Here is a 27,640-nt window from a genome sequence, read left to right as displayed (position 1 = left end):
ACACCTCACCCCATAGATTGAACCAACAGCCTACAGTCCGTAGGGAAAGACAGGCCTCATTACACACTCATACCTGTGAGCAGCATGTGTGGTTGATGGCTTTTTTTCCGCAGGAGTTACTGGGGGGATTCACGCTGTTCTGTGATCAACTCTGATGTGTCTCTTATCAGCACTGTGAGAACACAGACTGGAAGCATCCTTGTGTTTTCTGCATTGCTTCTGGAATAGCTGCACAGGGGATGGTCACAGGGCAGGACAACCAGACACCAGCAGATCCATGTAAAAAGTCATTCAACAGCCAGGAATTTTCCCTCCAAAGAACCTTCTTTCTCCCTAAAATTACTTTTTTTGTGTGAAGGACATATTTTGTAATATAAGAAACAACTTATTTATTTGTTTATTTATTTATTTCCCCCTACCTTCTAGGTTTTTTGTTACAAACTGGTATTTTTCTGAGTATGATTTTACAATGTGTCAGAGCTGACTATATCATAGAATCACAGAATAGTTTGGGTTGGAAGGGGCCTTAAAGCTCATCCAATTCCAACCCCCTGCCACAGGCAGGGACACCTTCCACTAGACCAGGTTGCTCCAAGCCCCGTCCAACCTGGCCTTGAACACCTCCAGGGAAGGGGCAGCCACAGCTTCTCTGGGCACCCTGTGCCAGCGTCTCAGCACCCTCACAGGGAAGAGCTTCTGCCTAATAACGAGTCTAAATCTCCCCGCTGCACTAAACTGAGTGTTGTAAAGGTAATGGCCGAGGAGTCCGAGGCTACGTAACTCGAAGGAAAGTGCACACTAAACCCCGGGCAGAGCCACCGGGTCCCTGCGGGCCAGGGCCACGCCGCCTCTGGGTCGGGAGCCGCATCGGGCGCTGTGGGCGTCCCTGGCCTGGCTGAGGGCGGAGCCCGGCGGGGGCCGGCCAGGGTGGTGTACCCGGGCGGCGTGCCCGGGCGGCGGGGACAGGGAGGAGAGCTCGTCATGGCGCAGTACACGAGGGGTGCTGCCTCCGTGGCCGTCATCCGGCTCCGCAACCCGCCTGTCAACGCGCTGAGGTAACGCCGGGCGCCTGCCATTTCCTGCGGCGGCCGGTCCCGCCGCTCCTCGCCTGGGCAGGGGCCATGGGTGTGGAGCGGCCGCAGGCTCGGCCCTGTGGCTGGCCCTCCCGTGGTGAGAGGGGTGGGGGGTTCTCTGACTGATTTCATCGTGTCCTAATGGCCCGCCTCTCCTTGTCGGTGTGAGGCCCCTCCTGGCCGCAGGACAGGCACCCCTGAAAGCCTCTGACGAGGGGCTTCAAACACCACTCGGGTACCTGCTTCAGAGAGAGCTTAGATCTCCCTTGGCAGAAACCATGCTGAACTTTTCCGTGACTTCTGCACTTTGTAATGATTTCTAGTCGGTTTCGGCTGTTTTTTTTCAAGGAGGGTGTCAGGCTCACCAGTCTGTATTTTCTGTCATCCTCCCTGGAAGCTGTTCGAAAGCTCAGTGTGTTTCTCGTCTTTAAGCATCAAGATGATGTTTCCAGCAAAAAATCGCACTCAGCAGTGTTAGCAGTTCAGCTGCTTCACCCTGACATTCCTTCAGAGCTCGTAGGTGAAAACCAGCCTTTCCTCATCCGTTTGCTACTGTTGTAGTCGCCTGCCCCACATGCTCCATGTACCGGCTTGGCAAGTCCCTGCGCTATCCAAGTGAGCACAGAGGTTAGGACAAAGGGCTTCGTAGGTAACAGACATGGTTCAGCAAGAGGATCTGGCACCAGGATTAAACCATGGTTAAAGGCTATCAGAAGCAAAGACAGTTCATTTGCTGTTTAAAAATGATTAAGGAATTGACCTCTAAATACTGATCTTGGTCAAGAAAGGGCTCAAGTGATTTCAAACATGAGTCAGTGACAAGACAAACACCAATCCGTAGGAGCGTCTGAAATTGTAGTTTTTCATGTGCTTTGAAAAGAACAAACATGATTTTTTTACTTTACATTATTTCTTGTAATGTGCATTTTAGTTTATTTAGTTCTGAGTAGCACATAGATCCTTTTTAAGCAGCTGTAGTTGAAGAGCTGTTCTGCAACAGTGACCATAGTATCTATTCAATGTATATTCACAAGCCCAAAAAAAGTCCTCTGCATTTATGCTCAACTTGTAAGCAGAAAGTTTATTAAAGAGAAGCCAAAATAGACAACAGCATGAATAGGAAATGCAACTTGCTCTTTGTAGCAAGCTACATTGCTCTGCTGTAACTGGCAACGCTTACCCCCTGGTTGCAACACATTTACAAGGGAAATAAGATCATTTTTCACGTGCTGAGATAATTATGATGAGAAAACAAACTTTGAGTGACTTGATGAGATTGGCTGAACTGAATCCCAGAACTGCAAGGTGCAGGAAATCCCTTGGACCTCCTGTGCCCAAGACCAGCCTAAGAAAACTTCCAGGCTGTGCCCACAATAAACTTTCCATCCTTACCAGGAAAAACTGAAATGCAGAGATAAAGAATCATAAAATCACTTAGGTTGGAAAAAACCTTTAAGATCATCAAGTGCAACTGTTAACAGTAACATATATGTGCTTAAGGAACCTCAACTCTGCCTCTTTTGAGAAATCCTGGAGAGGACACGAAAGTTCCCTTCTGCCTTCAAACAGCAACAGCATGCAGCTGTGCAACAGCCTCTTCAGAACAGACCCCTGCCTCTCCTACCCGTTACTCTTCAACTCTCAGTGACCTCACAGCAGGGTTCAATTCTGACAAACCAAGGGTAACAGACGGTGTGGTCCTGGTCCTGTCCCCCAACCCCAGGAGAGAGAAGGAAGAGCTTGGCAGACTTCAGATTCATTAAAAAGGCAGTTTTCATTGAGTGCTGTATCTTCAATCCCCCCCCCCCGAACATATCGTGATGCCCACACACTTTTATCTGCTGACAGTCCCACAGCACAAAGGCCCCAGAGAGACCCAAGTACTTACTGCACCCAGTAGGCTCATTCCCTTGTTAAGAGCTCTGTAGCACCATAGCACAACCTAAGGTAGGACTGTGTCATGCTGTGCCATGTGTCCTCACAGCTTCTGCTCTGCTAGCGTTGGTGCTCCTGGGGCTGGCAGCAAGCAAATGTGGCTGAACACCAGCAGGCTGGTTTAGATTGGTTTTCAGCCAGTCTAACTCTTGCTGTCAGCTCCTTGTGCAATTGCACAAGGAGCATGGCTGGCACAAGGGACTGAGTAGGAGTACGTGGGGAAGGATGGGAGCCTGCACAACGTGTATTTAAAACAGGTAAGCTGCTATGAAACTATAACATGATACACGCCTGTGGTCTTCGATCATGTCAGGGTAGTACCTGTTTTAGAAGGTATCCATAATTATCTCATACTGGCCATCTGGTAGTTTTTAGCTGAGACCTGGGTATAGCTAGGAAAGGTAGAGTACTCTGATCCTTGTGTGTTCCTCCTGCTGCTGCATACTTTATGTACTGGACAGTAGGGGAGCAGGTTTGTGATTGCTGTTGGAAATGTCTGACTAGGTAGGTGATAGCCGGCAGTGAAAGCTACAGACAGGAGCCATTTCCTGCAATCCTGAAAATTTAATTTCACAGCAGGCACAGATGCTTTCTAAAATGCTGGTGAGGTTTTGCTGCTGTACTCAAACCTCACCTGTCTCTCCCCATTCTTTGTGGTGCTGTTTTCCCAGCACCCAGGCCATCACACTGGCCATTAGCACTTAATATCCACCGATGGGTAGGAATTAGCTTTCTCATGTCTGACACCATCCACTGCTGTGCAAATACCTCCAGGGCATACGCTCCTGAGGAACATATGCTGACTTGTGAATCTACAGCAAATTTGGCTCCCAGATTGACTCCCCTCCAAGCTAATCTTTCTCTCCACCAGCAGAGGTGGCATGTGCCAAATGTGATTTGTTTGGAGGTGTTTTTTTAAACTAGTTTGGAGAAGTTTATTATTCAGAGATCTGCATTTATGAGACCATGGCATAGAGAGGAGAGATTTAGATATATCAAGAACTGGGAAGTTTTGGGGAACAGATATACAAGACTTGTAGGAGAAAGGACCAGCCACACCTTATTAGCAGAGGCAGGCTGCTGCACTGAAAATGAAGAAGGATGTGGAAGAGGATTTCAGCACTTGAGCTGGCAAGTGTAGAAAAGCTCCAGAGCTGAAAAGATGGGACATGGGATAGGAAGTGTATGTGAGATTATATAAAGTGTAACAGTGTAACAGTCATGACTGGAAAAGGCTTTCCCTGGCTGCCAGGATTGTCCTTCTGACCCCAGATCAGCGTAATGATCAGAACATACAAAGGAGATAAGAGAAGCTGCAACTTCGGGTAGGTTGCAGTGATGTGTGATAACCTGTGTTGGACTGGATCAGCATCTCATCAAGATGAGATGCAGAGAGAAAATTCTGGGATGAAGTACGTGTCTGCTTCCTAGAACAATTATTCTAAAACCCCACAGAAAGGATGCCATTCTGGGTTTGGCCTTAATTTACGTGCATGACTCCATTCAAGCCATGTTAGCTGCTGTGTGTCAGCAACTACTACACAGCTGGATCTGACGCTGAGGGAAGAGAGAGCAGACCAGGTAAATCCAGCACAGGAGTACTCAATTTCAAGAAGAGAATTATGTGAATACCCAGCAGTTAGTTCAAACAGAAACACTGCAAGAAGCTGTCCAACAGACAAGAAGCCTGCAACAAGGGTGGAGGGTGGATTGATGTTTGGGTTTGGATTTTGGAGGGGGTGTGAAAGTTTATTAGAAGCCCAGGCAAACTGTTCAGCCAGTAAATGATCCAGTAGAAGCCCTCCATGGCTTGATGAGAAAGCTGAGACAAATAAGGAAAAAGTTTTTTTTTAAGAAGTGGAAAGGTTACTCAAATGAGGAGAACAAGAAAGCCTGTAAAACTTGACAGGAGAGATGCAAACTGGAAAATAAGACTAGAAAAATATGAAAACTGGATCAAAACATGCTAAAAAACAGTAGCAAAAATTCTTCAAATAAAAAAATATAACCCGGGACAAGCTTACAGGATGCTGATATCAAAACTGGCAATTGCAGCTCAGGGAAGGGAGCCTTAGCTTTGATAGTTATGTGATCAGCTCAATGTGCTGGGGTAGCCTGAAAAGCCCACAGAATATTGGCCACCGCAGAATATTGGAAGCAAACAGAGGACATCCCTTTTCTGAAATATTAACCATCTTAACTGTTGTGTGTAGTTCTGGATTTTGCACTTGCAGACGGATATAGGGACAAACCAAAAAGGGACAGCCAAGGGGGATGGTTCACTGCATGAAGCAAGTGGACTGAAAAAGCTGAGAGTCATCAGTTTGGAGAGGAAAAAGCTGTGGGAGAATAAGATCAAGGTTTACAAAATCATGAAGAAAGTAAATAAATCAAAGGCAACCAAATCCTGCAGCAGTTGTACTAGGGGACTAGGGGTATTTGATTAAACTAGTAGGAGATTGTTTTAAAACAGATAATACGGAGCTTGCTGCCACAGCAGCCTGTGGAGGCAGATGGATCAGCAGAATCAGAAAGGGATTAGGCAAATTCATGGACAGCAGGTGTATGAGGGGTGCTGAAAAGAACGTGCATAGGCGTATGCAGCAACATTCCCAATGCAGTGATTGTGGATGTTAGGGGAAGTGCAAGAGGAAAGGACCACACCTGCATGTTTTCCATAGATAGCATTTTCTACTGTTGGATTCGTCTCACTTCTTTAAAGGTGACTAAGTAAATTTTTTGAATTCCTTTAAAATTACTCTTTTTTTCCTCTTTTTTTTATTTTTTAATGAAAGTAATTCATTTCAAACATTCACAAGTCCTATCTAAAATCTGAAATTACTCAGGTAAATAATAAAACCTTGTTACAAATTTTGCACATCATCACTGCAATGAGTTTTATGCAAAATAAAAGCATGGTGTGGTCACTTACAAGAATATTTTCTTACCCTGGTGTGCAGATGTTCTTTAACAGCACCTGAGGTTTGTTTCTGATAACTAATACTGAATCATCTTGGCAGAATCACTTTTCTTGCAGCCAGAATAGTATACATGGGGGAGCTAGTTTTGTAAAGTGTAATGACATTTCATAATGGTTTTCCCTTTAAGCTTCCAGCCTCTAGGTGAATTTGGTATTTCTGGGGCCTGGCCCTCCACTGGTGCAAAAATAGACCTCTAAGAGCAGCAAGCACTGGGTGCAGCCTGTGGGTCCTTGTCAAATAGCAGCAGCCACTGCACTTGATATTCCAAAGGGAGATAAAATCCAAAATTTTAATACGTATTTTTTTCTCCCACAGAATATGAAACCATATATTAGAATTGGAAAGGCTTTCATATTCTGTTACACAGAACTATATGCACTGGAAGGACCTTTACCAGGTCATCTAACAGTTTTTCTTTGTCATGGCCAAATTATTCTCATTTTAAGTTTCAGCTTTCAGAACCGTTACTAATGCTAGACCTCAGAGTTGTCTTTGATGTCTGGATGAAGCAGTTGATACATAGAATCATAGAATAGTTAGGGTTGGAAAGGACCTTAAGATCACCTAGTTCCAACCCCCCTGCAATGGACAGGGATGCCTCACACTAAACCATCTCACCTAAGGCTCTGCACAACCTGGCCTAGAAGGGATGGAGCATTCACAGCTTCCCTGGGCAACCCATTCCAGTGCTTGACCACCTTTACAGTAAAGAACTTCCTCTTTATATCCAATATAATCTTCCCCTGTTTAATAATAAGTCTCTAGCTCTCAGGGCTCCCACTGATCCTTCTGTGTAGCATGGCCTTTACCAGGCAGCAGCTGATGTTGGACACCTCCCTACAGCCAACAGCCTTGATTAATAGACTTTGCTAACAGCTTCTCTTCATTTTTGATTTTGAAGGAGGAATATGCAGATGTTGTCTGGCAGGATCCAACACAGCTGGCTTACAGGACATTTCTCAGGCTCCCTAGATTTTCCTTTTCAGTCTGTGGATTTCCACTTACATGCTGCAAGCTTTTGCACATACATATGTGCAAATATGTGATAACCCACCCTGGACACTCCTAGAAGCATTACACTTAGGTACAGTGATGGTTTTTTTATCTACTTCATGACAAGCTTCCTTTTTAGATTAAATGCCTTCAGACATATTAAAATCATGCATAAACTAAGTATGTGTCAGGCCTTCCTATCAGTTCATTTTAATTAACACTCCTCCTTCCACTGGGCATCAACAGAACTCTGCTCCCTTTGCGTCAGCTACCAAGCTTGTGCTTATGGTAGCAACCAAGCTTATGCAACCAAGATGGGCTTATGGTTTGCAGAAGATGTAAGAGCAGAAGTTGTATTTATAAAGGACTGGCAAGCATCAGTGATATTCCACAGCTTCCAGCTTCTTGTGGCTCAGATTTTCTGAATCAGATCTACATATATAGTATTTATTCACATGTGCACACAGGAAAGTCACACAAACTATATATACACTTACATACAAGTGTGTGTTTATGATATACACACAATTTGCATTAATATTTCTACTAATAAAGTGTTAGGTCTTAATGCTTCTATTTTTACCTACCATCGTCTTTATTGTCACTGTCTTGTAAAACAGGCTATACTCTCCATGTCCATCCATCCCACACATGTACATATAAATTAGTTTCTGAGCTTCAAAAGTGAGGTGAGCATGAAGTCAGGTCAGATTTTTTGAATACCTGATCTGTAAAAAATACTATTTATACTTTTACTATTCCATTTTGAAGCTTGTTGTTAATTCTTTGCTGGCCATATTCCCTTCTTGTGTCTGTGGAAATATATTCAGTGAAACAAAAGAAGACATTTTATGTAGTGTTTTAGGCCCAGATTCACTTTGTCAAGATCCCACACAACTCTAAGTCTGGACCTATAAACAGATCCACAAGGTAGAAAGCATTATAATCATCAGCATAGCACCAACTCTGTGTCAGGTGTTTGGAAGATGATAACTTTTTATCCCTGGAGCTTCTTTCCCTTTTTAAAAAAGTCTTAGATTGTCAGTGGTTTAGCATTAATTAACTTTAAATTATGCTAAACTGTTTTCCTGAAAATCTAAATGTTTAATTCATAAAGGTATTTTCAAAATAACATTTCCCTGTGCTGCTTACTTTTGAAACAGCAACGCCATAGTCAGAAGATGACCCTCCAGGAGGTAAATGACTGGTCAGCAGTCATAAACTTGTTGGATTTTGGCACTTGGCTGTAAAGTAAGTGGGGAACTAATGAAAGGATTCACACAGAGAAGCTGTGGCAGAAGGCAGGCTAGGGGAGAGATATGCTAGGACATACAGCTCATTTTCACTGGAACAGTGTTTATGACAGACCTCTTGGAAGGGTAAGGTACTCAACTGTTACTCACCGAATCTCTAATTCTTTCAGTTTGACAGTTCTCCAGGCATTAGAGGATGGCCTGAAGAAAGCAGATGCAGATCCTTCAGTGAAAGCTGTTACGATTTGTGGCGAAAATGGGAAATTCAGTGCAGGTACAACATGTTCCATCAAATACAGCCTGAGAAAAAGAGGAGACACCCACTGTGTCTGAAGATTCTTTGCCTCATAACACTGCTGATAGAAGTCCTGATTAGGCTGGAAATAGCCACAGGACAGTGGGCTTTTTCTATTCTGCTCTGCCACAATTGACATGGGGCACATAACAAGCTGGCTCAAGGAGCTGGGGTTTCTTGAAGGTGGTCCCAAAAGGGGCTGATTCCTGTTAATCACTCTCCTGCAAACAGCCTCCTTTGCAAGGACTTGATCATCTGTGAGCAATTCTGATTGCACAGGGGGACAGACTGTTCCACTCACTGCCTTGCCCAATAATTTTTCTTCATGTCTCTATTCTAATTTAGGAGCTGACATTCAAGGATTTTCTTCTCCAAGGAGCCATGGTACTTTCTTGGGCCCCATCGTGTCTCTCATAGAAAGGAGTGAGAAGCCTGTGGTGGCTGCCATTGAAGGCATTGCCTTGGGAGGAGGCCTGGAGATAACACTTGGCTGTCACTATCGGATTGCACATGTGAAGGTAACACACACTGTGAAACAGAGAGGCTGGTGAAGGCATCAGGAGCCATGTACGTATGGCTATGGACAGGGTGGTGCAGCATACCTTTCCTGGGATCATCTGCCTGGAGAAGTGGAGCTTTATAGCTACAGGATACAGGTCTGCATGGTCAGACGTTCTTCACCTACAGTATCCCCTTTGACATGCTTTACTATATAACTAACTTCTAGTCATTTCTAAATATAAAATTGATCTGTAACTAATACAGTAAGATGGCAGCATAGAAACTCCAGTAACTGAGTCTTAAGTTGCCCTAGGTCTCAGGAGTTATTGTCTATATTCTGATTTAGATGGCTGTATCTTACTGGCTCGTACAGTGTGACTTTCTCTTACTTATTTCTTTTAACCCAGCCATGTGAATTTTGCATTTCTTTCTGCTAGTGGCCTAGTTTCAATAGGTAATTGAAACAGCGAGCACACAGCATTTACAGTTTGATTCCCCCAAGCTCTTGGCCCTCAAGGAGCACTCTGACCAAAAGACAGTTTTACAAGTCTTTTGAGGAATGAACCATTTTGGGGGAGTTTGTTTTCTTGAAACCCTTCATTCAAGATTTGGGAATGCTGAGCTACCTTTTAGCAGTGCATGGTATCCCTGTAGAGACTCTTCAGTGATAGGGCCATCCCCTCGCTCTTGCAATGTAAATCACTGTTTCTCCATGACAGTGTAGGTTGCTGTAACAGCATAAAGAGGTAGTCTACATCACCTTATATGCCATCCAAGGTGTGTACCACAAGTAGTGGTCTTAAAATGACTCCACATCTCTTAGGAGCTCAATGGGAAATATGCAAGCTATTTTTTTTTTTAAATGAAACAACAAAATCTAGATAGATTTTTAAGAGAAGACTCCACCTTTCTGCTGCCCCAGCTTCTCTGCCATTACTAACCTTTAAGTGCACGAAGAACCATTTGAAGGAAGATTAGAGAAGGGTTCAGTACCAATTTTCCTTTACTAAACTTCCAAGAATTAGAGCAGGGAGGTATAGTTAAATCAGAGTGCTCACCAGCATTTGGTAACAACTTGAAAGTATTAGTTTACATGTGTCAATCTGGGGGATGCTGTTGGCCTCACAGCTGTCCTCCAGTGCTGCGCTAGCGCACATACATCCCCTGAAAATTGGTGTCTTTCCTGTGCATTTGTACACAGGTTGTTGAAATGGTCGTGCGGGCTTTTGTCTTAATGTCTTGTGTGGCAAAAAGCAAGGATGAAGTTTCTACATAGAAGTTTTGAGGCTTCCTAAAGGAGCGATGTGTGAATCAGATTTGCTTGTCTTTCCTCTATTCTGCTCAGTTTGTAGTGATCACTCTTTCTAATCAGATTTGTTGTTGAATTTGACATTTTAGGCACAGTTGGGTTTACCAGAGGTCACCCTTGGGTTACTTCCAGGTGCTGAAGGCACTCAGCGACTTCCCAGACTGATTGGGGTACCAGCTGCTCTGGATATAATCACTACAGGTAAATTACTGTGCCTCAGCCTTGCTCTGTATATAGGAATATAGCATTGAGTCATACCACCAGCTTGGTCTAAGAAACATGAATTTCTTCTATCTGTGTAGCTGCTTAGGTTGAAATTCAGCCAGCTTCCACTAATGATGGGCTAAGGGATGGATGCACATGCTTCTGAGGCATGTAGTTAGTAATGCATTTTATGTACCTGATAATAAACATGTCTAATATTTGAAGCCAGCTACACATTTATTGCCCATCATGCCCCACTGTAGTCACCTTATTTCTCTTTTTATCACAGGAAGACATATTCCTGCAACTGAAGCACTGAAACTGGGCTTGGTTGATGAAATTGTGGAAGAAAACACAGTTGAGGCAGCAATTCACTTGGCAAACAAAGTGATTGGTGAGGAAACAATTGTAGCAATGCCAAGAAATAATTGGTGACGTTTCAGGGATGGAGAGACTCAGAACAAAGCCCATCAGTTTGTTCCAATCTATATGCTCCATTCACTGAGTTTTGGCATCCATGTAAGATAGAATTAATTGCAGAATTTGTTTTCTTTTGTCTGAAGTGGAAAAATTAGATGCTGGAGAGCCGCAGGAATTCAAATGAGGATACAGAAAATAGATATGTATCAAGTCCTCCTGCTTCTTGATTATATAGCCAAACTCACATGTCCCTCTGGGCTGCTGCACTCCACTGATTCGGGGGAGTATGAGCTCTTTCCATATATAGTTTGGATCACATCTGGTACTGCATGTATTCTGGTTGCACCATCAATAATGGCTGATCAGAAATAACTTTCTCCCTCTAGTGAAGGGGCTAGCACATCCTCAGCCCAACTTCATGAGATATGAGTCCGGAAGGGACTCTGTCCCTAATGCTTAAACTGCTGTGTAAGAAAATGGCCTGTGGAGATGGGAGGGTTGTGGAGAGAGATATCCCCCCACCCTTAGAAATTACAAAATCAAATTCACTGGAGTTGACACAAGAAGAGGAACATTCCTTGTGCAACGTGAGGAGAATCACTTTGAGAGGAAACAGGATATTTTTCCACTACTACCCTTCCTTGTACCTTTGGAAACAAACCACTGACTTCCATCAGGATTTCATTTGGAGTTCTGCCACAATGGCATGCTTGCATGGTATTTTGGGGCTTCATTTTTAGTGCAGATTTGATGACGTAAGCAGTCCTCTTTTCTCTTATATATATTGAGACTATTTAAATATAATTCTTTATAAAGAGATGAGTGATGTGCTTCACTATGGCTTCTAGGAAAAACAAAGATACTTTGGTTCACTGATTTTGAATGAAAGCTGTTTCTCCATCTGTTGGGAGAGCAGTGAAATATTGCTACTCTTCTAGGCAAATGAACCCAACAAACAGTGTTACCTTTGATGTACCCTCTGGGCTTCTCAATGATGCCCTACATAAAATCTGTACCAGTACTGATGGCAGCGGCAGTATATCATAAAATGAGTAATGGATACATTGCTAGAGCTGCAAACCAGCAAGAACTCTGGATTTCAACAAATGCCATGTGAAATTGGGTGAAATTTAGATATTTGTATGCTTATTTCTTCTGTGACAGACATTGTGCAGTGGTTGACAACTACAAAAGTCAAATTGACCTTAAAGGACAGCCTCAGGGTTGAATCGCCACTATTCCTCAGTGTAACTTTCTTTCTGGAACTTATGCCCGCTACCACTACTGGCAAATTCCTCTTCTGTAGCTTCATCTTCACTGTGAATTGTCACTACCAAGAAAAGATCCTGAGAATTGTATAAGCATTCAAGGAACTTAGCTGGATGTTCAGCAGGTGACCTGTCTCAGTCTTACTCAATATTAGTGGTAAATTTTCTATCTGTTTATTGCTGGTTTGAGTTACTCTAGTTAAAATGAGTAATGTCACTTGAAGGTGCTTCACATCACACTGTATACCAGCTCCAACAGGACTTTAAAAATGCTTTCAGACTCCTTCCAAAACCTTTACTGGAATTGGCAGTATGTGCTTTAATAGTGAAAATGCTGAAAAGTCAGCTAGTCTTTACTTCTTTCCTGCCTGGAAAGTTTCTCATTAGACCTTGCAGAAGGCCATGAAAAGTTTTGATTCACAGTTTAGCCTCAGGTTACCTGATGATTTGAAAGAATATTATACCCAAAGTCTGTATGTTCCTTTTGATTCATTCCTAGCTTTGGCATTTGCCTAAAGTTAATAGAATTATTCTGCCATACAAATGCAAACTTTTCTTTCTCCACATCAAGCAGAAGAGACTACAGGCTTGCATAGCTGGTCTGGGTTTTGTTCACATTATGCTCTGGTTTGATTGAACGTTTTTCAGATAATCTTAGTGTAACCACATAGTTGCATAAAAAAAAAAAGCCATCACCGAAGCCCACTGTCTTTGTAGGGCATGCAGCATTTTGTTTCCAAGTATCTCTTACTTTCTTTTTTTCAACATGAGGCTAACAACTGCTGGCAGAGCAGTTTGGCTAAATAACTGGCTTTGTCACCAATGAAATTTCTGTTCCTGGGGAGGCTGTACTGCAAGAGAAGTCTCAAAGAGTCAATTCAGAAATTCTTTTCTCCTAAATCTTTCTCAGCACTGGAGCTGCAGTATCTCATAGCAAGAGAGCCAGCTCAATTGACTGGCCTTACTAAAGCAAGGGTCCTTGATTATTGGTTTGATATGCAGTTGACAGAGCTACCTTTACAGTAGGTATGCTGGGAAAACATCTTCATCCTTGCATTTTTAGAGGTTGTTCCTAATGAGGAACACCTTCAAAAGGAATTTGTAAACAAACCTGAATAAGAGGTTGTAGGGATACACAAAGACAATTATGAATTCTAATTGAAATTCTTCATTGAAAAACAGTGATTATAAATTGCAGATAGGAAGCAAGCAAGTGTTCCTGGCCTTCTTCAGGCCGACTGGCCTCTTTTTCACTTCTGAAGGGATTTTTTAGAAGGAATAGACAGGAGCTAAATCCTTGGAGACAAGGAGAATGTTCTTTCATTTGATGTGCTTGGTAATTGCTGCTCTAATTCAAAGCTGCATTACAGAATTTATCCACCTGATGGCATCACAAAATTGAAGAATTGCTGTAATTGCTTGTGGTAGGCAGTAGCTTGCAGCTTACACTGGCCACCTCTTTCTTTCTGTAGTCTTCCTCAGCTGGAGCAGAAACTGGCTGATGATCTGCCACACAGCACCCTTCTTTGAGGCTCTCCCTTCATATATAATTATGCCTTGCTTTCTGACCACATCTGCTGATTGACCTTTAGCATCTTTCTCAGAGTGCAAAGGTATCAATGGCTTGCACCAAAGAGCCAAGGAAAATCAGTTCAATTTAGACTAGCTCAGGCCCCATGAGTATTAAACTGTGCATGGAAAGATGACGGAGTTCCTTACTGTAAGCCACCTAGGAGTAACTGTGGAAGAAGCATGTGTTTCTTCTGAGCCTCATAGAACCCAAAGGAGTAACAGATAGTGCTGTTAGGTAACTGCATGCTTTAAATGGAGCCTGATGGAGAAAGGCTTTCAGTTACCATTGCAAGGGAATATGCATAATACAAGACATTTTAATCTCTCTCCAGGGCTCATGATTCTGGCTGCCACCCTCTTTAGCCTGAAGGTCTAGCAAAGTGCCCCTTTGACACAACCAGAGCTTGTGAAATGTCTGACAAACTGGACTGTTCTCTTCAGGCCTGAGACCACTCTAAGCCTGAGGAGCAGGGGTCCAGTCTCAGCTTTGTTTCTGAAATTGTTCACTGTGCCAAGACCACCATTAGGCTAACCCGGTCTCTTGCATGGGAAGTCCTAGAATACCTCAGAGGTTTACAACTCTGGGATAATGGGGGGGAGCGGTTTATTGCTTAAATAGCACAGTATTTGATAGCTTACATGTTGCTTTCACTGATAGAAATGTTACAGACTTGATCTGCCCTTTGTGACATCTGCACTACAAGCCCTAGTAAAACAAAGCATCTGTGCTAGCTCCTGTGCATGGATGATGCTTTTCCCTGCAGCACAGATGTTTGATACTGTTCACATTCCTGCTGCTTTGATTTCAGCAATCAAGCTGCGCATGTCCCACACTGATCTCTTCTTCCCAGGTTTGGATACAGATAATTTTTTTCCTGTTCATAAATGTCCTTGACTCTTGATTGATGTCTTGATTGCAGAAGCAGAGACGCTGCATGGAGATGCTGCAGAAATACTTGGCAAAAGCTTATTTGGCTTGCAACTAATAAGGGTTGTATTACAGGACCCTGAGGAGTGTTACTTTTCTTTTTTACCCTGAGGAATTGTCTCATGTCTCCCATCACTATTTGTGCTTACAAGTAGTATTTATCTGAAGATAAAGCTTAAAGGCTCCCAGTAGTATTCCTTTTTTACTGGTCCTTTCCATATGAGAGATGTCCTATGAAGACCCTTGATCTATCCAGTCTTAAGTGGCTTTCCAGTCATGAGATCTGCTTTCTGGGGTAAACTCAAGATTTCCTCGTGATGAAATGAAACCCACTATTTACGTCCTAAAGAAAGGACTGTGGATAAAGAGCATTTCTAGGCTAAAAACACAAATTCAAGCAAGAAACAAAGAATTCCAAAATGAAGGAACATTATCCTGACTAAATCCTGCAACACTGGCAGATACAAATTATATTCACTGTCAATTTGAAAGCATTTTTATGAACTCTGATTAAAAGGGAAGCTACTTACACAGTGAGGGTTCATATTTATGTTCTCTAAAAGGCATAATTAAAAAGCCTGAGTTCTGAAGACCATTATTTCAGGAAATCAGTGTCTCAGCTCATTTAGGAAACTCATATTTCTGTTTCTCTCAAACATAACTCAGTTTTGGAGGAAGACCTAGGGTCAGGACATGTTCTTTGAGTAACTATGATTGCAGTGCTGCCATTATTCCAGTTTTTCAGCATCCTCTGTATGAATTCCTGCTCCCAGATCTTTTGCTGATATACTGAAACTCTGGAACTTTCCTAATTCAGACAATAGGAAGAGAAAGGAGCTGGATGCAATATGCCACCTTTGAAGGAAGTGTTCTCCTGTTGCAGAGCTCTCCTCTAAGAAGCTAGGGCAATGAGGCTGTATAGCAGAGAGCTTCTCAGCATAAGGTTCTCACTGGGGGGGGGGCATCCAGCACCCTTCTTTGATGGCAGTCCTGGGTGCTTCTGAGAGCAGAACTGCAGCAGTCAGTGCAATAACGTTGCTACACAGTTCACAGTTCAGATGTGGCCGTGATGACAAAATTGTCTCTATAAAAATGTTGGGATATTAAGGGGATACATCCTGAATTTCTGCTCTTGTTTCTTCATGGTCTTTACTGAGGCAAGCTGCCATTAAGAGCATAGGAACAGCCTGAGTATAGACAGATCAGAGATCTTGTAGCAAGCATCAAGGTTTGCACTTCTGAAGAAGATGGAGAAGACTTCGGCCTCAGAAATGTAACTAAATTCTCTCAATTAAAATCCTTTCTAGGTATCACCATAGCAACCTCTGTCTGTAATGAGACTCACATATTTATGTGGCTGCTTGATTCACCCCTTGCTGACACAGAGGCATGAACTCTCCCTTGTTATTCATTTGCTCCCCAACTCACACTAGGTGAGCTCTTGGTTAGTCCCAAAGTGAATAGAAAGACTCCTGAAGTCAGTGTCTATTTCCCAGTCTCTTATAAATGCCTGGGTCAGGACACTGGCTGGAATCCATCTGGCTAGCAAAGTCCATTCAGCACCGAGTACTAAACAATACTGCAGGAAATCTTTAGTTCTGAAGCTAATGGAGCAATATGAATGTGGCAGCTGGGACTGTGCAGTAAGAGAGCTGGAGAAGTAGAGGCACTCTGTATAGCTGAGAAAAAGGAGAGAATTACTTCTTTGAAATTGAAATCTTGCTTTTTTGAAGTCTGAGAAAGGACTTGAAAAATTGCAATTGTCACAGCAAACAGGAGACTAAAGAGGAATGACAAACACTTTAGTTCTAGACCCAGATCACTGTGCCATGCAAGCCCCATTGGAGTGGGCTGATGAGGAAGAGGCAAACTGCATTCTCAGTCTATGTAGAAACACCTGAACATCCATAGTCTTCCAGATCTGGATGCTTTGGTCCATAACTCAATTTTTCTACCCCCAGGCCAGCCACTGGGACCCCACAGGCTCAGCCTGAAGCCAGTTCCAAAACTGCCCAACATGGAAGCATTTCTCCGTGAAGCTCTTCTGAAGGTGAAGAAACGGGCCCACGGGTGTCTGGCTCCAGAGCTGTGCTTCCAGGCAGTCAGAGCTGCCACAGAACAGCCTTTTGCAGATGGCGTCCGGAAGGAGCGAGAGCTGTTTAACATCCTGCTGACCTCAGGCCAGGCACAAGCACTGCAGTATGCTTTCTTTGCCGAAAGATCAACGCAGAAGTGGACGACACCCAGTGGAGCTTCTTGGAAAAGTGCTTCCCCTCAGCCCATCCACAAAGCAGCTGTGATAGGTAAGGGAATGGGAAAGCTGAGTAGCTGCTAACTGAAGAGTTGAAGGGAAGTGGGATGAATATAATTGGGCTTTACTCATGGCAGAAGGCTGAAGTGGGATTCCCTAGTGATCATTTGCCAAAGTCACGGGTACCCATCACAGGCAAAGATGCTCCATAGGTGCAAGGCTGGAACTTGTTACTGCATTGATAAGCTCAGAAATTCAGATAGCAAGTCACATCCTACTAGACTGTTATCTGATGCCTGTTCTTTCAGCTTCATCTGGACCATAAGCAGTCTGTTCCCTTTAAAATACTGCTGTGCTAGTCCCGGCTTTGTTCCACATTATAAGCAGGTTTGCTCAAAATTCTCCTCCTCGTAGTCTAGGTCTGTACTGCAAGTGCGTATGCAGAGTCTCTCTCAGGGATGTATTAACACAAAAACGTTTTGACAGCTGTATTTTAAGAAGATTTCATCTCACTGGGATCCACTCCTGCCATTTTGTAGCCCAGCAAGATAATGCCTTCATTAATTTTTTATAAGAGCAATTTAAATAAAACCTTTGATGCACTGCTGAGATTAAAAAAATACTATCATTCAGCTCTGCCTGTTGATAGTAGCACTCAAAAAATCGTTAGACAAGTAATGGAGCATTTGGAAAACATCCATTCTGGTTTAGAGAAAGCTCACCAGATAACACAGCTCTTTCCTGGGTGCTTCTCAGGTCTCTCTTGCCCTTCAACATGAACTCTAATATGAGCTTTGACAGTTCATTTCAAACCACAAAACTTTTTTTTTTTTCCTTTTTAAAAGTTCCCATCTCTTCATTAGCTGCCATATTGTATTTTTAATCAAAATGGTGTTTAAACATTGGTCCACCATTCTTGTGAGAAGGATCCATGACTCTTACAGCATTTAGGTAAAGAGTCATGAATTATTGCCAAGTTTATCATATGGCTTGAAGAGCATAGCACTTCAGACACATGCAATCCCAGACATGTCAGTCCTGCAACATGTGCTTGGGCAGGAAGGGCTTGTGGTGGAGTTTTGTAGGAATGCTGAGGTGACCAGAACGGGGATTCTCTGCTACATCCTGATAAACCATGGCAGAAAATACATTTGCAGAGTCAGAGTGACCATTTAGCCAAAAGGGCTGTTTAGATCCTATCTGCTTATGTTGGTGATGTAACTGAGCTAGAGGGAATTCTGTGGAGAAATGCAGACAGGTTTCTGAATTCTGGTCTGAAATTGTGCCAAACTCTACCCCCACTTTCAGTGGTTTTGTAGCTGGTTACAAACAATGCTCAATTTAACACATACATTTTGCAGAATAAGTAAACTAAGTGCTTTGATACTTTTGCTACAGAGTATGATCTGTCACACTGTGAGCATTTTCAGGACTCAGAACTTGCCCTAATTTTTCAGCACTACATAAAACACACACAGCCAAAGTGGGAACAGTATTCCAGGAATAATTATGCTAAGACCAGGTACCAATATGTTTCTTCCTTTTTTCTACTTAGTATGCTAAAGGTAACAGCCAACTTTCGTATTAGCAGTGTACAATACATCCTGTTAATTAACTACTGACAGGAAGCAGCTGCACACCAGGGATGGGGAGCCAGTGGCAATAACACCTCCAAGGGGGACAGAACCATAGAACCTTTGAAGCTGAATGTCTTGTTGTGCAACCTCTCATCTCAAATAGGACCATCTAGAGCCAGTTGCCCAGGACCATGTCTAAACAGCTTTTGAATATCTCCAAGGATGCAACCTCTGTGGGCAGACTGTGCCAGTGCTCAGTCACCCCACATTAAAAAAAAAAGATGTTCAGATAGAAGCTCACATGTTTCAGTTCATACCCATTGTCTGTCACTAAGAGCCACTGAAAAGAGTCTGGCTCTTTACACCTTCCCTTCAGGTATTTGTATACATTGATGAGATTCCTCAAGCCTTCCTTAGGCTGGTGTCACAGCTCTTCAGCCTTTCCTCATGAGACACTCTTCAATCCCTTAATTATCTTAGTGACCCTTTACTGAACTAACTCCAAAAGCTCCAAATCACTCTTGTACTGGGAGCCCAGAACTGGGCACAGTACTCCAAGTACAGTCTCACCAGTGCTAAGAGGGGGACAAGGATCATATCCCTCAACCCGCCACTAAGGCTTCTCCTAAACCAGCCTAGTATACCATTGGTCTTTTTTGCCACAAGAACATATTGCTGCTTATAGTCAACTTGGTGTCCCCCAGGATCCCCAGATCCTTTTGTGCAGAGCTGCTTTCAGAGAGTCAGCCCGCACCATACATTGGTGCATAGGAAAACTACTTCCTTCCAAAGTCAAGGGCTTTGCACTTCCCCTTGCTGAACTTCTTGAAGTTCCTATCAACCCATTTCTCCCTCTGGATGGCAGCACAACCCACTGCTGTATCAATTATTTACAATAGCTGAGCAGAATCAAGCAGGGCAGATCCAGAGATCATGGCCAGTATCTAGTAGAAGTATAGATGATCAAACAAAGCTCACGTGATGGTACAGGTCCGAGGCAAAGTTGAGAAGCCAGTGTGCAAGCTGAGATCTGGCTCAACAGTATCTGTAGCCTCCACACCCACAGTGAGGCACCAGAACTCTTCCAGCATATCTTAAGAAAAGAGCAAAGGTCTGGGTCTGAGCTTAAATAGATCTCTGATGCCCATGGGCCATGCTTCACCTGGGTGAAGGCTCCAGGTGTAGCTGGTCAGGGTCATTAAAGCTTATCAGTGCACTGAGGGCCTTGACACTTACCAAGAATCCTAATGCCCTTTCTGAATCACTGCTTATAGTTATAGCTGGCTTTGTTTATGCTATACTATTTATGCTATGTTCATGTTATACTTTATTTGATAGGTGACATCTCCTATTTTCGAGGTTATTGATCACGTCCTTTTAACTCTGAATCCCACACCATATTGTCACTGCTTTGTGTCACTCCTTTCTTCCACCTGTGCTTTTTCCCCTCCCCTTAGAAAGTTTTCCTCCTGTTTTCCTTTTGATATCATTGAAATTGCAAGTCTGTTAGTGACAGGTGTAGAATATGCCAGCACAATTGGATTTTGTCTTTCAGGATGCTGTAACAAAAAGCCATTCTCCAGCCAGTACCATTCTGTACAGTATCTCATGACTTTACATTCTGGATCTTAAATACATTCTTGAAGCATCAAAAATCAAAATCTTAGGGATGGTTTTTGAGAGACTAACACCTTTTAAAACAGTGTGGCTCATCTGTGCAGGTACTGAGCCTACCTATGTGATCCAGGGCCTCTCTATTTTTACTGCAGAGAAGGGGAGTCAGAGAAAAATGTTGCATAAATTTTGTCTAGTCAGAAATCACACAGACCCCATTTTCCAATAGACAGTGCTGTGCTGTTTCACTAAGACCATGTTGCATTATGTTGCTGCTTCCATCTTTTTTCACTGCACGATGGGAAGCAACTGCAAAAATCACACTGACTTCCTCCTCCTTTGGTACATTTTCATATGCCTAGGGGACCTAGAGTGTGGAAGCAGTGCCATGAATTCCAGGGGAGCCTTGCGTTGTGGTTCTTCTGCCTTTCTAACATCAGCAAGAACTTGTTGGAGGGAGCTGGCCCATGGCTTGCCAACCATGTCTTAATGTAGATTCAGCATCAAGGATGATCTATTATTTCTGTGGGCATACTTGATACACAGCATTGATGATGAACTGGCAACCATCCCTGTGCAGTGCGTGCTTCCCAGTAGCTGCCTTTGTCTGCAGTTTGCTTGCTGAAAGATTTCTAAGTGGGTAACACCCAGTTATATGGTTTCCCTCCTGCTCTTAGCCTAGCTGTCTTTGAATGTCTTCAGCCACCTGCAATATCACCTACTTCACTTGCTGCTTCTTGTTCTAAACTCTTGGCTCTCATCTCTTTCCACCTTCTCTGGTTCCTTCTCTTGCAGAAGCAGAGCTCTTCTCTGTCCCTTCTCCTGTCCCATAGCTCCCTGCTTGCCATGAGTATCACATTATTTCTGCTTGAAATTAATACCCTGAAACAGAGAAAGAAGCTCTTTGCAGCAGCAGCCTGCAGCAGTCCACCACTGCCAACTGCTCATTGTTGTTTTTATCAGGAAAACTGGAACAGTCTTTGCATATTTTTACCAATCTATGAAGTATTATTTCCACTGCCTGGCATTGTAAAGTCCAAATATTCATTATAGTTCAGAATATGTTTTTCTCTAGTGTGTGTGACTGTACGTAAGTTGCTTTGTACATATTTGCAGATCTTTTGGTTTGAAATTTGTCTTTCCAGTCCTTCAATTAATTTTGCATGATTTTTTGTACTCTGAGTACCTCATGTGACAGATCAATAATTAACAGTTATTATTCACTCAGCTTGTCTAGCAAGTGGATTTGTCATCTCCAGATTTGGCCTGAAATTGCATGAGTTCAACTGTGGTTTTATTTATGTGTCAAAGCTACATTTCACAACAAAAGAACAAAGGCAGGATGGCTAGACACTGTTTTTTCCTGAAGTGGTTTTCAGTCTTCCTTTGAAAGATGTGCCTTGCGCATGGAAGAGGGCACAGCTCTGAAAACTGTTCCCTGCATGAAAGATAATAATATAGGGGTGTTTTTTTATGGTTTGGGAGAAGAGAGAGCGCTACTGAGTAAGAAAATGGAACATATAGTAGCAGTTCTGCAGTAGTTCCTGTGTGATCTGAGCTGAGCATGTGACATTTCCCTTTCTCTTTCTTCTGTAGCCTTCTACACATCTAAGTCCCAGAGATTCCCCACCATTTTTTTCTGCTCTAATATATGCTTCCCCAAGATAACTTGACTTTAAAAAATTCAAAAGGGGAGTCCTCTGAAATGCTTCTTTCCCTGCTGCATATCCAAATCACTCCTTAGCTTTATAGCCCAGTTTTAGAAAATATTTCCAGGGGAGTCATGCTGTGCAGACTCTAATGTAACAAAACCCTTGGAGCTTTCATTACTCTCTCTGCCAGCTTCATTAAATGTCATTTCATACATGCCACTGAAGAGTTATGTTGTAAGTTAAGTTGAGAGACAGCATTTCTAGGTCAGAAACAAGCTTGGCAAGCTCGTATCTTATCTATAAGCCTGTTCCTGTGGCCTAGAAAATGAAGTACTACAAGCATATATTCCTGTCTATCATTGGATGGCTAAAACCTAGGCGGGAGTACTCATACTACATACGGATGGAACCAAATGGTTAGCACCACTGCAGAACTTAGGCTGGAGAACCTCTGCTTATGGAAGAGGTTTGGATTTAGGAAGAAGCAAAGTGTTCATATTGTGAGAGAACTGCTGAGATTTCAGTCATGGAATTGACACAAAGAGGAACAGGAGTTGATAAGGCCGAGGATGTGTGCATTATCTGTTTACAAGAGCTTGGAAAGCCTAGGGGGAAAGCCTAGGGAGAAACCTGAGGTCTCCACCCTGGAAAGTAAGAGACTTCAAAAGGGAGCCATGTCAAACTACAAACACTTTAGCTTGCTATCTAAAGAGAGCCTTAAAGAGGGGACTGGGCTTGGTGTGTGTACACGAGGTGGTGACTTACCCTCCTGCACTCTCTGAGAAGAAAGCAGCTCATGTAGCTCACCAACGACGGGGAAAAAAGCTCTCTCATGAACTGTACCTACCATGTCTAAGGCTTTGAGTACTGAGCACAGTGAGAGGAGCTAAGTGTTTGGGTTTTTCAGGTCAGCAAAGCATGGACACTGAAATACCAAGGACCAATTTATGTTACTCTAGTTTTATTTTCAAATCAGTTTTTAGTAGTAATTGATTATGAAGTAACAAATCTAATTTCCTAGCAAGAAACTTCAGCATTTGCTTGGCAGTGTAATTGCTTATAAGCAGGCTGCCAGATATTGATGTCTTATTGTGGCTAAGCAGGGAATGTTTTAATGCCTTGTGTATACACATGCTGAGGGTGGACAGAACTAAACCAAGGGTGTGTGGCTTGCAGGAAAACCCACCTTGTTTGAACTTGGTTGTTGGAACTTGCTTAGATGATGACATAATTTCAGCTCATCTTTACAAAGCTGCTTAGACAATTTTTTTAATCCCTTTGTTTCTGTTTATTTGTTTAGCTGACTTCATTCGTAAACCTGGGATTAAAACTATAATCATTTTTACGGAATTATAACAAACCTCTGCTTTGTTTGTTGCTTTATTTAGGATATTCATAATCCTCCCATTCAGATGCTTTGCACTTTTAAAACTAGTGAAATTGTGCTGGCTTTCTCTCACTAGTTTGTATTAACTTAGTCCAAAAAGCCTCCATCACTGGAGAGCAGGATAAATAGTGTGGGTCATGTATCACAGGAAAGTGTAAGCATGCAGCTTCATTTAATGTAACAGAGGACAGAGCTGGTGGAAGGGCCCAAAAGGGGTGAAGGGATCAAGCCACTAAACTCCACACTGGTTTTCCTGGGGTATGAGCTGGTAGCAGTGCATTTATGGATCTTGGAGAAAAAAAGTACACCTTGAATGGATGTTCAGTTACAGGAATTCTGGGCAAGCACTTGAACTGTGTGATTGGACAAGGCAGACTGTGTCTTTGAGAATCTTCAAAGTTGGGAATGGCCTGTGTTGGAGGACTTGTCCTCCTAGTGCCAGTGGGCCCAGTGGGGGGCCCAGTGGGCAGAGATGCCTGATAATACAGTGCAAACAGTAAGCAAAAGGCTACTGATGTTCCAGAGAGATTAAAAAGGAGATAGGAGATAGAAGATTTTGAAATCTGGGTGAAGAACACTGTGTTGCTTCCATCCCATTTGACCTGGCAAGGAGAAACATAAACGACACTAGAGACAAAGTTTAGTGCAGATCACTGTAGCAGGGCCTTTACAGAAATAGCAGGTGAATTTTCTTTGCTTCAAAGATCACACAGTGAAGTGCAGAGGGAGAAGAGGAGAGAAGCAAAGAGGAAGCTTGGAAGGAGGAGGGAGAAACCAATTGTCTAAGCTTTGCTGATATCAAATGCTCTGTATGGGGTGTATTTGCTTACACTAATTTTCTGTGAGTGCCTATAAGGGACCATCTCACAGGAACTCAGAGGCACTGGTAACCTCAGGGTTGTGAAACTGCCTGCTAGAAGTTGGTAAAAGGGTTGAAGCTGAAACTCAGGTCTCCTGTCTTTGATCCCTAGGTTCTTACTCTTAACTAATGCTGGTTTCTCTAGGTGTAAAACCTTGAGAGGAGAAGACACGTATCACATGTTCTGCACACACTGGAATGTGTGCATAGTCTTCCACATAGGCTTCCACATCTTATCCTGGAGACAGACAGGAAATACCACTGTCAAGTGATTAATTGTAACATTTTCTATTCATAGTCTCTGATTCTGTCTCACTTTTATCCTTAGGGCTGGGAACAATGGGCCGAGGCATTGTGACCTGTCTTGTTAAAGCAAACATCCCTGTGGTAGCCCTGGAGCAGGACCTGAAGTATCTGAACATGGGAAGAAAAGCTGTGATGCTCCTTTTGGACCATGAGGCTATGAAAATGGAGCAGAGTGCCAAAACCCTGGATTTCCATAACCCTGCACGTCTTCAGTTCACTGTGAATTTTGATGCGCTGCGTGATGTAGATCTAGTCATTGAGGCTGTGTTTGAGAATATGGCACTAAAGAAGGAAATATTCCACAAGCTGTCCAGAATCTGCAAGCCAGGGGCCTTTCTGTGTACAAACACATCAGCCCTGAACATTGATGAGATAGCTTCTGCCACAAGCCGCCCACAGCAGGTCATTGGCACGCACTTCTTCTCCCCTGCTCATGTGATGAGGCTATTAGAAATAGTATATGGCCATCACACATCCCCCACCACCATTGCCACTGCTATGCAGCTAGCCAAAGCACTGAAAAAAGTTGGTGTGGTGGTAGGGAATTGTTTTGGATTTGTTGGGAATCGAATGATGTTTCCATATGTACAACAGGCAGTTTTCCTTTTAGAGGAAGGAGGCAGCCCAGAAGCAGTAGATCAGGTTCTCGAAGATTTTGGCTTTAAGATAGGACCTTTCCGAATGTCTGATCTTGCTGGGCTGGATGTGGGCTGGAGGTCTCGAAAGGACCAGGGCCTCACTGGGGCCTCACTGCCTCCAGGAGCTCCTGCCCGCCAGCGGCACGGCCATCGCTACAGCCCACTGCCTGATCTGCTGTGTGAGAATGGCAGGTTTGGCCAGAAAACTGGAAAAGGCTGGTATCAGTATGAAAAGGCTGGGGGCAGGATAGCCAAGCCAGATCCATGGCTTCACAACTTTCTGTCCCAGTACAGAGATACCCATCACATCAAGACCCACTTTATAGACCAGGAAGAAATCCTGGAGCGCTGTTTGTTTGCCCTCATCAATGAAGGGTTTAACGTTCTGGCTGAGGGAATAGCATCACACCCAGAACACCTGGATATAATTTATATCAATGGCTATGGGTGGCCAAAACACAGGGGTGGTCCCATGTTCTATGCTTCCACCGTTGGGCTCCCTTGCGTTCTGGCTAAGCTGCAGAAATACTCCAAGGCCCACCCTGATGTTCCTGAACTACAGCCCAGTGCCTTTCTAAAAAAGCTGGTAGCTATGGGGAACCCTCCCCTCAAAGAGTGGATGTCCTACCTCAGCCGCCAGAGCAACAAGCTGTGATTTCACTGATGCTTGCTATACACATTCAATGGAGGCCGATCTCATGAAACAGATGCTGTAATTGCACTGTCTTTTCCAATCAAAACCAAAGTGCTATATGCTCATAAACAATGTCACTGGCCTTCATGGGCATTTGCAGAGAATAGTTTGGCCAATGATTGCTTTCAGTTCCCCTCTTGCTGCAGGTAGCCACTGCCATCACCTACCCTTCCTTCTCAGCACCAGCCTCACCCACCTTTGCACATCGCTGTGTAAATGCCCCTCTTATTTTGTTCTGCCTTCAGGCCTTCACAGATATGCATCTCTTCTAGTCTGTGGAAGTGAGGGAGCAGCATCCACAGCCTACAAAACAAATAACTGTGGGAGGCAAGAGAGAGGTGATCACAGTTCACCCAAGACCAGCTGATCTACTGGATCCTGTCTTAAATCTACTTCCCAGTTTGTTCAGGTCTTTCCTGTGCAGCCCACCGCCCCTGGATTCCCTGGCTCTCTCCCAAAGAGCCAGCTGGAGGCTGTTGCCTTCCTGCTGCTGGGAGAGAGATGGCACAAGGGGTGCAGCATGAAGAGATGAAGTCAAATGAATTGGAGAGAACATGTTTGGGCAGAGAGAAAGGGGCAGAGCTGGTACTGTCCCTCTTCCTTGCTGCAGAGGAGATCCTAATAAATGACACAGAAACCACAAACACATTGACCTGACTAACCTGCCCTGTGGTGTTGGCTCACAACTGGCCTTCTGCATCCAGAATCCATCCTCCATCTTCATTATCCTCACCTGACTTTGTCCAAGCAGAAACATCTTCTGGCATCTCTTTAGATGTGGCTATGTGTTGGATCACTCTCCCCATCTTGCCTGCCTACAGTTACCAGGTCTTGGGGATCAGCATGCTCTAGTTGACCAGACTGAGACATGGCGTGGTACTTACCGGGTTTCTACAAGAGCAGAGGACATGCTGAGAAGTGCATGGCTCAAGAGCTGTGCAGGCAGAAACATTGCTGCAGACAGGCAGGGAGGTGGCAGGTCTCAATCAGAGAGTAGAGCAGGGTGAGAGTGTGCCAGACTCACTCCAGGCTTGATACTTTGGGACAAAATCTCCCATTTCTCGTGTCTAGTGAATGTATCTTCCACAGATAGGTTGTGTGGGGAATAGGTTGGTGTGGATTCTCTTCTCGGGGACGTTGGATGTCTAACTTTTGCTTTTTATTTTAATAAAACTGCTTTAAATATCTAATGACAGATTATAAGGTATCATATGGGATAGCTGTTCTTTTTTCTCCATCGCTTCTCTACATGGTAGAGTTAGATATTTTTCCCATTTGTGGAGGAGTTTGCATCTGAAAAGGCTGCATGCTTTTTTTTTTCCTAAATATGTCTTATTTTACCCTTTATCTGCCCCTGTCCTTCAGTGGGCGAGGGTACGAAATTGAGGGCAGGAAACCTTTCAGAAGTCACAAGCCAAACCAAGTGCCTTTTTTTCAGGGAGGATTTTCCTCCAGGACCAGAGAAAGTGATAACTCCAGGCTCAGCAAAGAGCTGTGGTTTCCTCTGAATCACTTGTGTGCCACAGCCGAGAGCAGCCCAGCATTTGCTGAAAGGTGAAGCACTACTTCCATGCAAGCAGGCTCCGCGTGACATGTTACACAACAGCACTGGCTGGTGCTGGCGGCTGTCATGTCATCCACAGGACAGCTCTGGACACGATGTGCTGCCCAGGCTAACATCCTCTCTCCAGTCTCTCACGCTGTAGTGCTCACCTGGGCTGGAGATGAGTTGGGAAAGGGCAATTCCCCTTACAGCAGGATCAGGCTCTGGAGGAGAGGGCATGCCCTTTCTCTGTTGGAGATATGCTGGTCTCGGGATATTGAGACCCACCAGCCCTGTGGCCAGAATGCTCCTCCTCACCTGCAGCACTGGTGCATTTGATGTACCCATTCCCCTTCTCATCTACCCTGAAATTACTGAGAATAGAGG

At 43.7% G+C, this 27,640-nt stretch overlaps 1 protein-coding gene and 1 long non-coding RNA gene across 2 annotated transcripts; both read left to right on the top strand.

Annotated features, from left to right (window-relative positions):
• Positions 1-941: 941 nt before the first annotated feature.
• EHHADH (enoyl-CoA hydratase and 3-hydroxyacyl CoA dehydrogenase) lies at positions 942-25,982 on the top strand. Its single transcript, XM_057429088.1, has 7 exons — positions 942-1,055; positions 8,406-8,509; positions 8,876-9,048; positions 10,430-10,541; positions 10,834-10,938; positions 16,694-17,035; positions 24,401-25,982. The coding sequence occupies exons 1-7, from the start codon at positions 982-984 to the stop codon at positions 25,669-25,671; spliced, it is 2,181 nt and encodes a 726-aa protein (XP_057285071.1). The 5' UTR covers positions 942-981; the 3' UTR covers positions 25,672-25,982.
• LOC130609783 (uncharacterized) lies at positions 10,947-12,409 on the top strand. Its single transcript, XR_008974870.1, has 2 exons — positions 10,947-11,726; positions 11,876-12,409. It is a non-coding gene; the product is annotated as an uncharacterized LOC130609783 (long non-coding RNA).
• Positions 25,983-27,640: the final 1,658 nt, after the last annotated feature.

The sequence above is a fragment of the Pezoporus wallicus genome, unplaced genomic scaffold (genome assembly GCF_028554395.1).
Source record: "Pezoporus wallicus isolate ANWC-B61680 ecotype Strahan unplaced genomic scaffold, APGP_CSIRO_Pwel_v1 contig_593, whole genome shotgun sequence".
NCBI lineage: Eukaryota > Metazoa > Chordata > Aves > Psittaciformes > Psittacidae > Pezoporus > Pezoporus wallicus.
Note: the sequence above shows the minus strand (reverse complement) of the source record. Positions and strands in the feature narration are given on the sequence as shown.

Excerpts from the sequence above, each read along its gene's own strand:
- EHHADH (XM_057429088.1), top strand. The coding sequence starts at position 982 with ATGGCGCAGTACACGAGGGGTGCTGCCTCCGTGGCCGTCATCCGGCTC. Across the intron at positions 8,510-8,875 it reads AAATGGGAAATTCAGTGCAG|GAGCTGACATTCAAGGATTT; the intron begins GTACAACATGTT and ends ATTCTAATTTAG. Across the intron at positions 10,542-10,833 it reads TCTGGATATAATCACTACAG|GAAGACATATTCCTGCAACT; the intron begins GTAAATTACTGT and ends TTTTTATCACAG.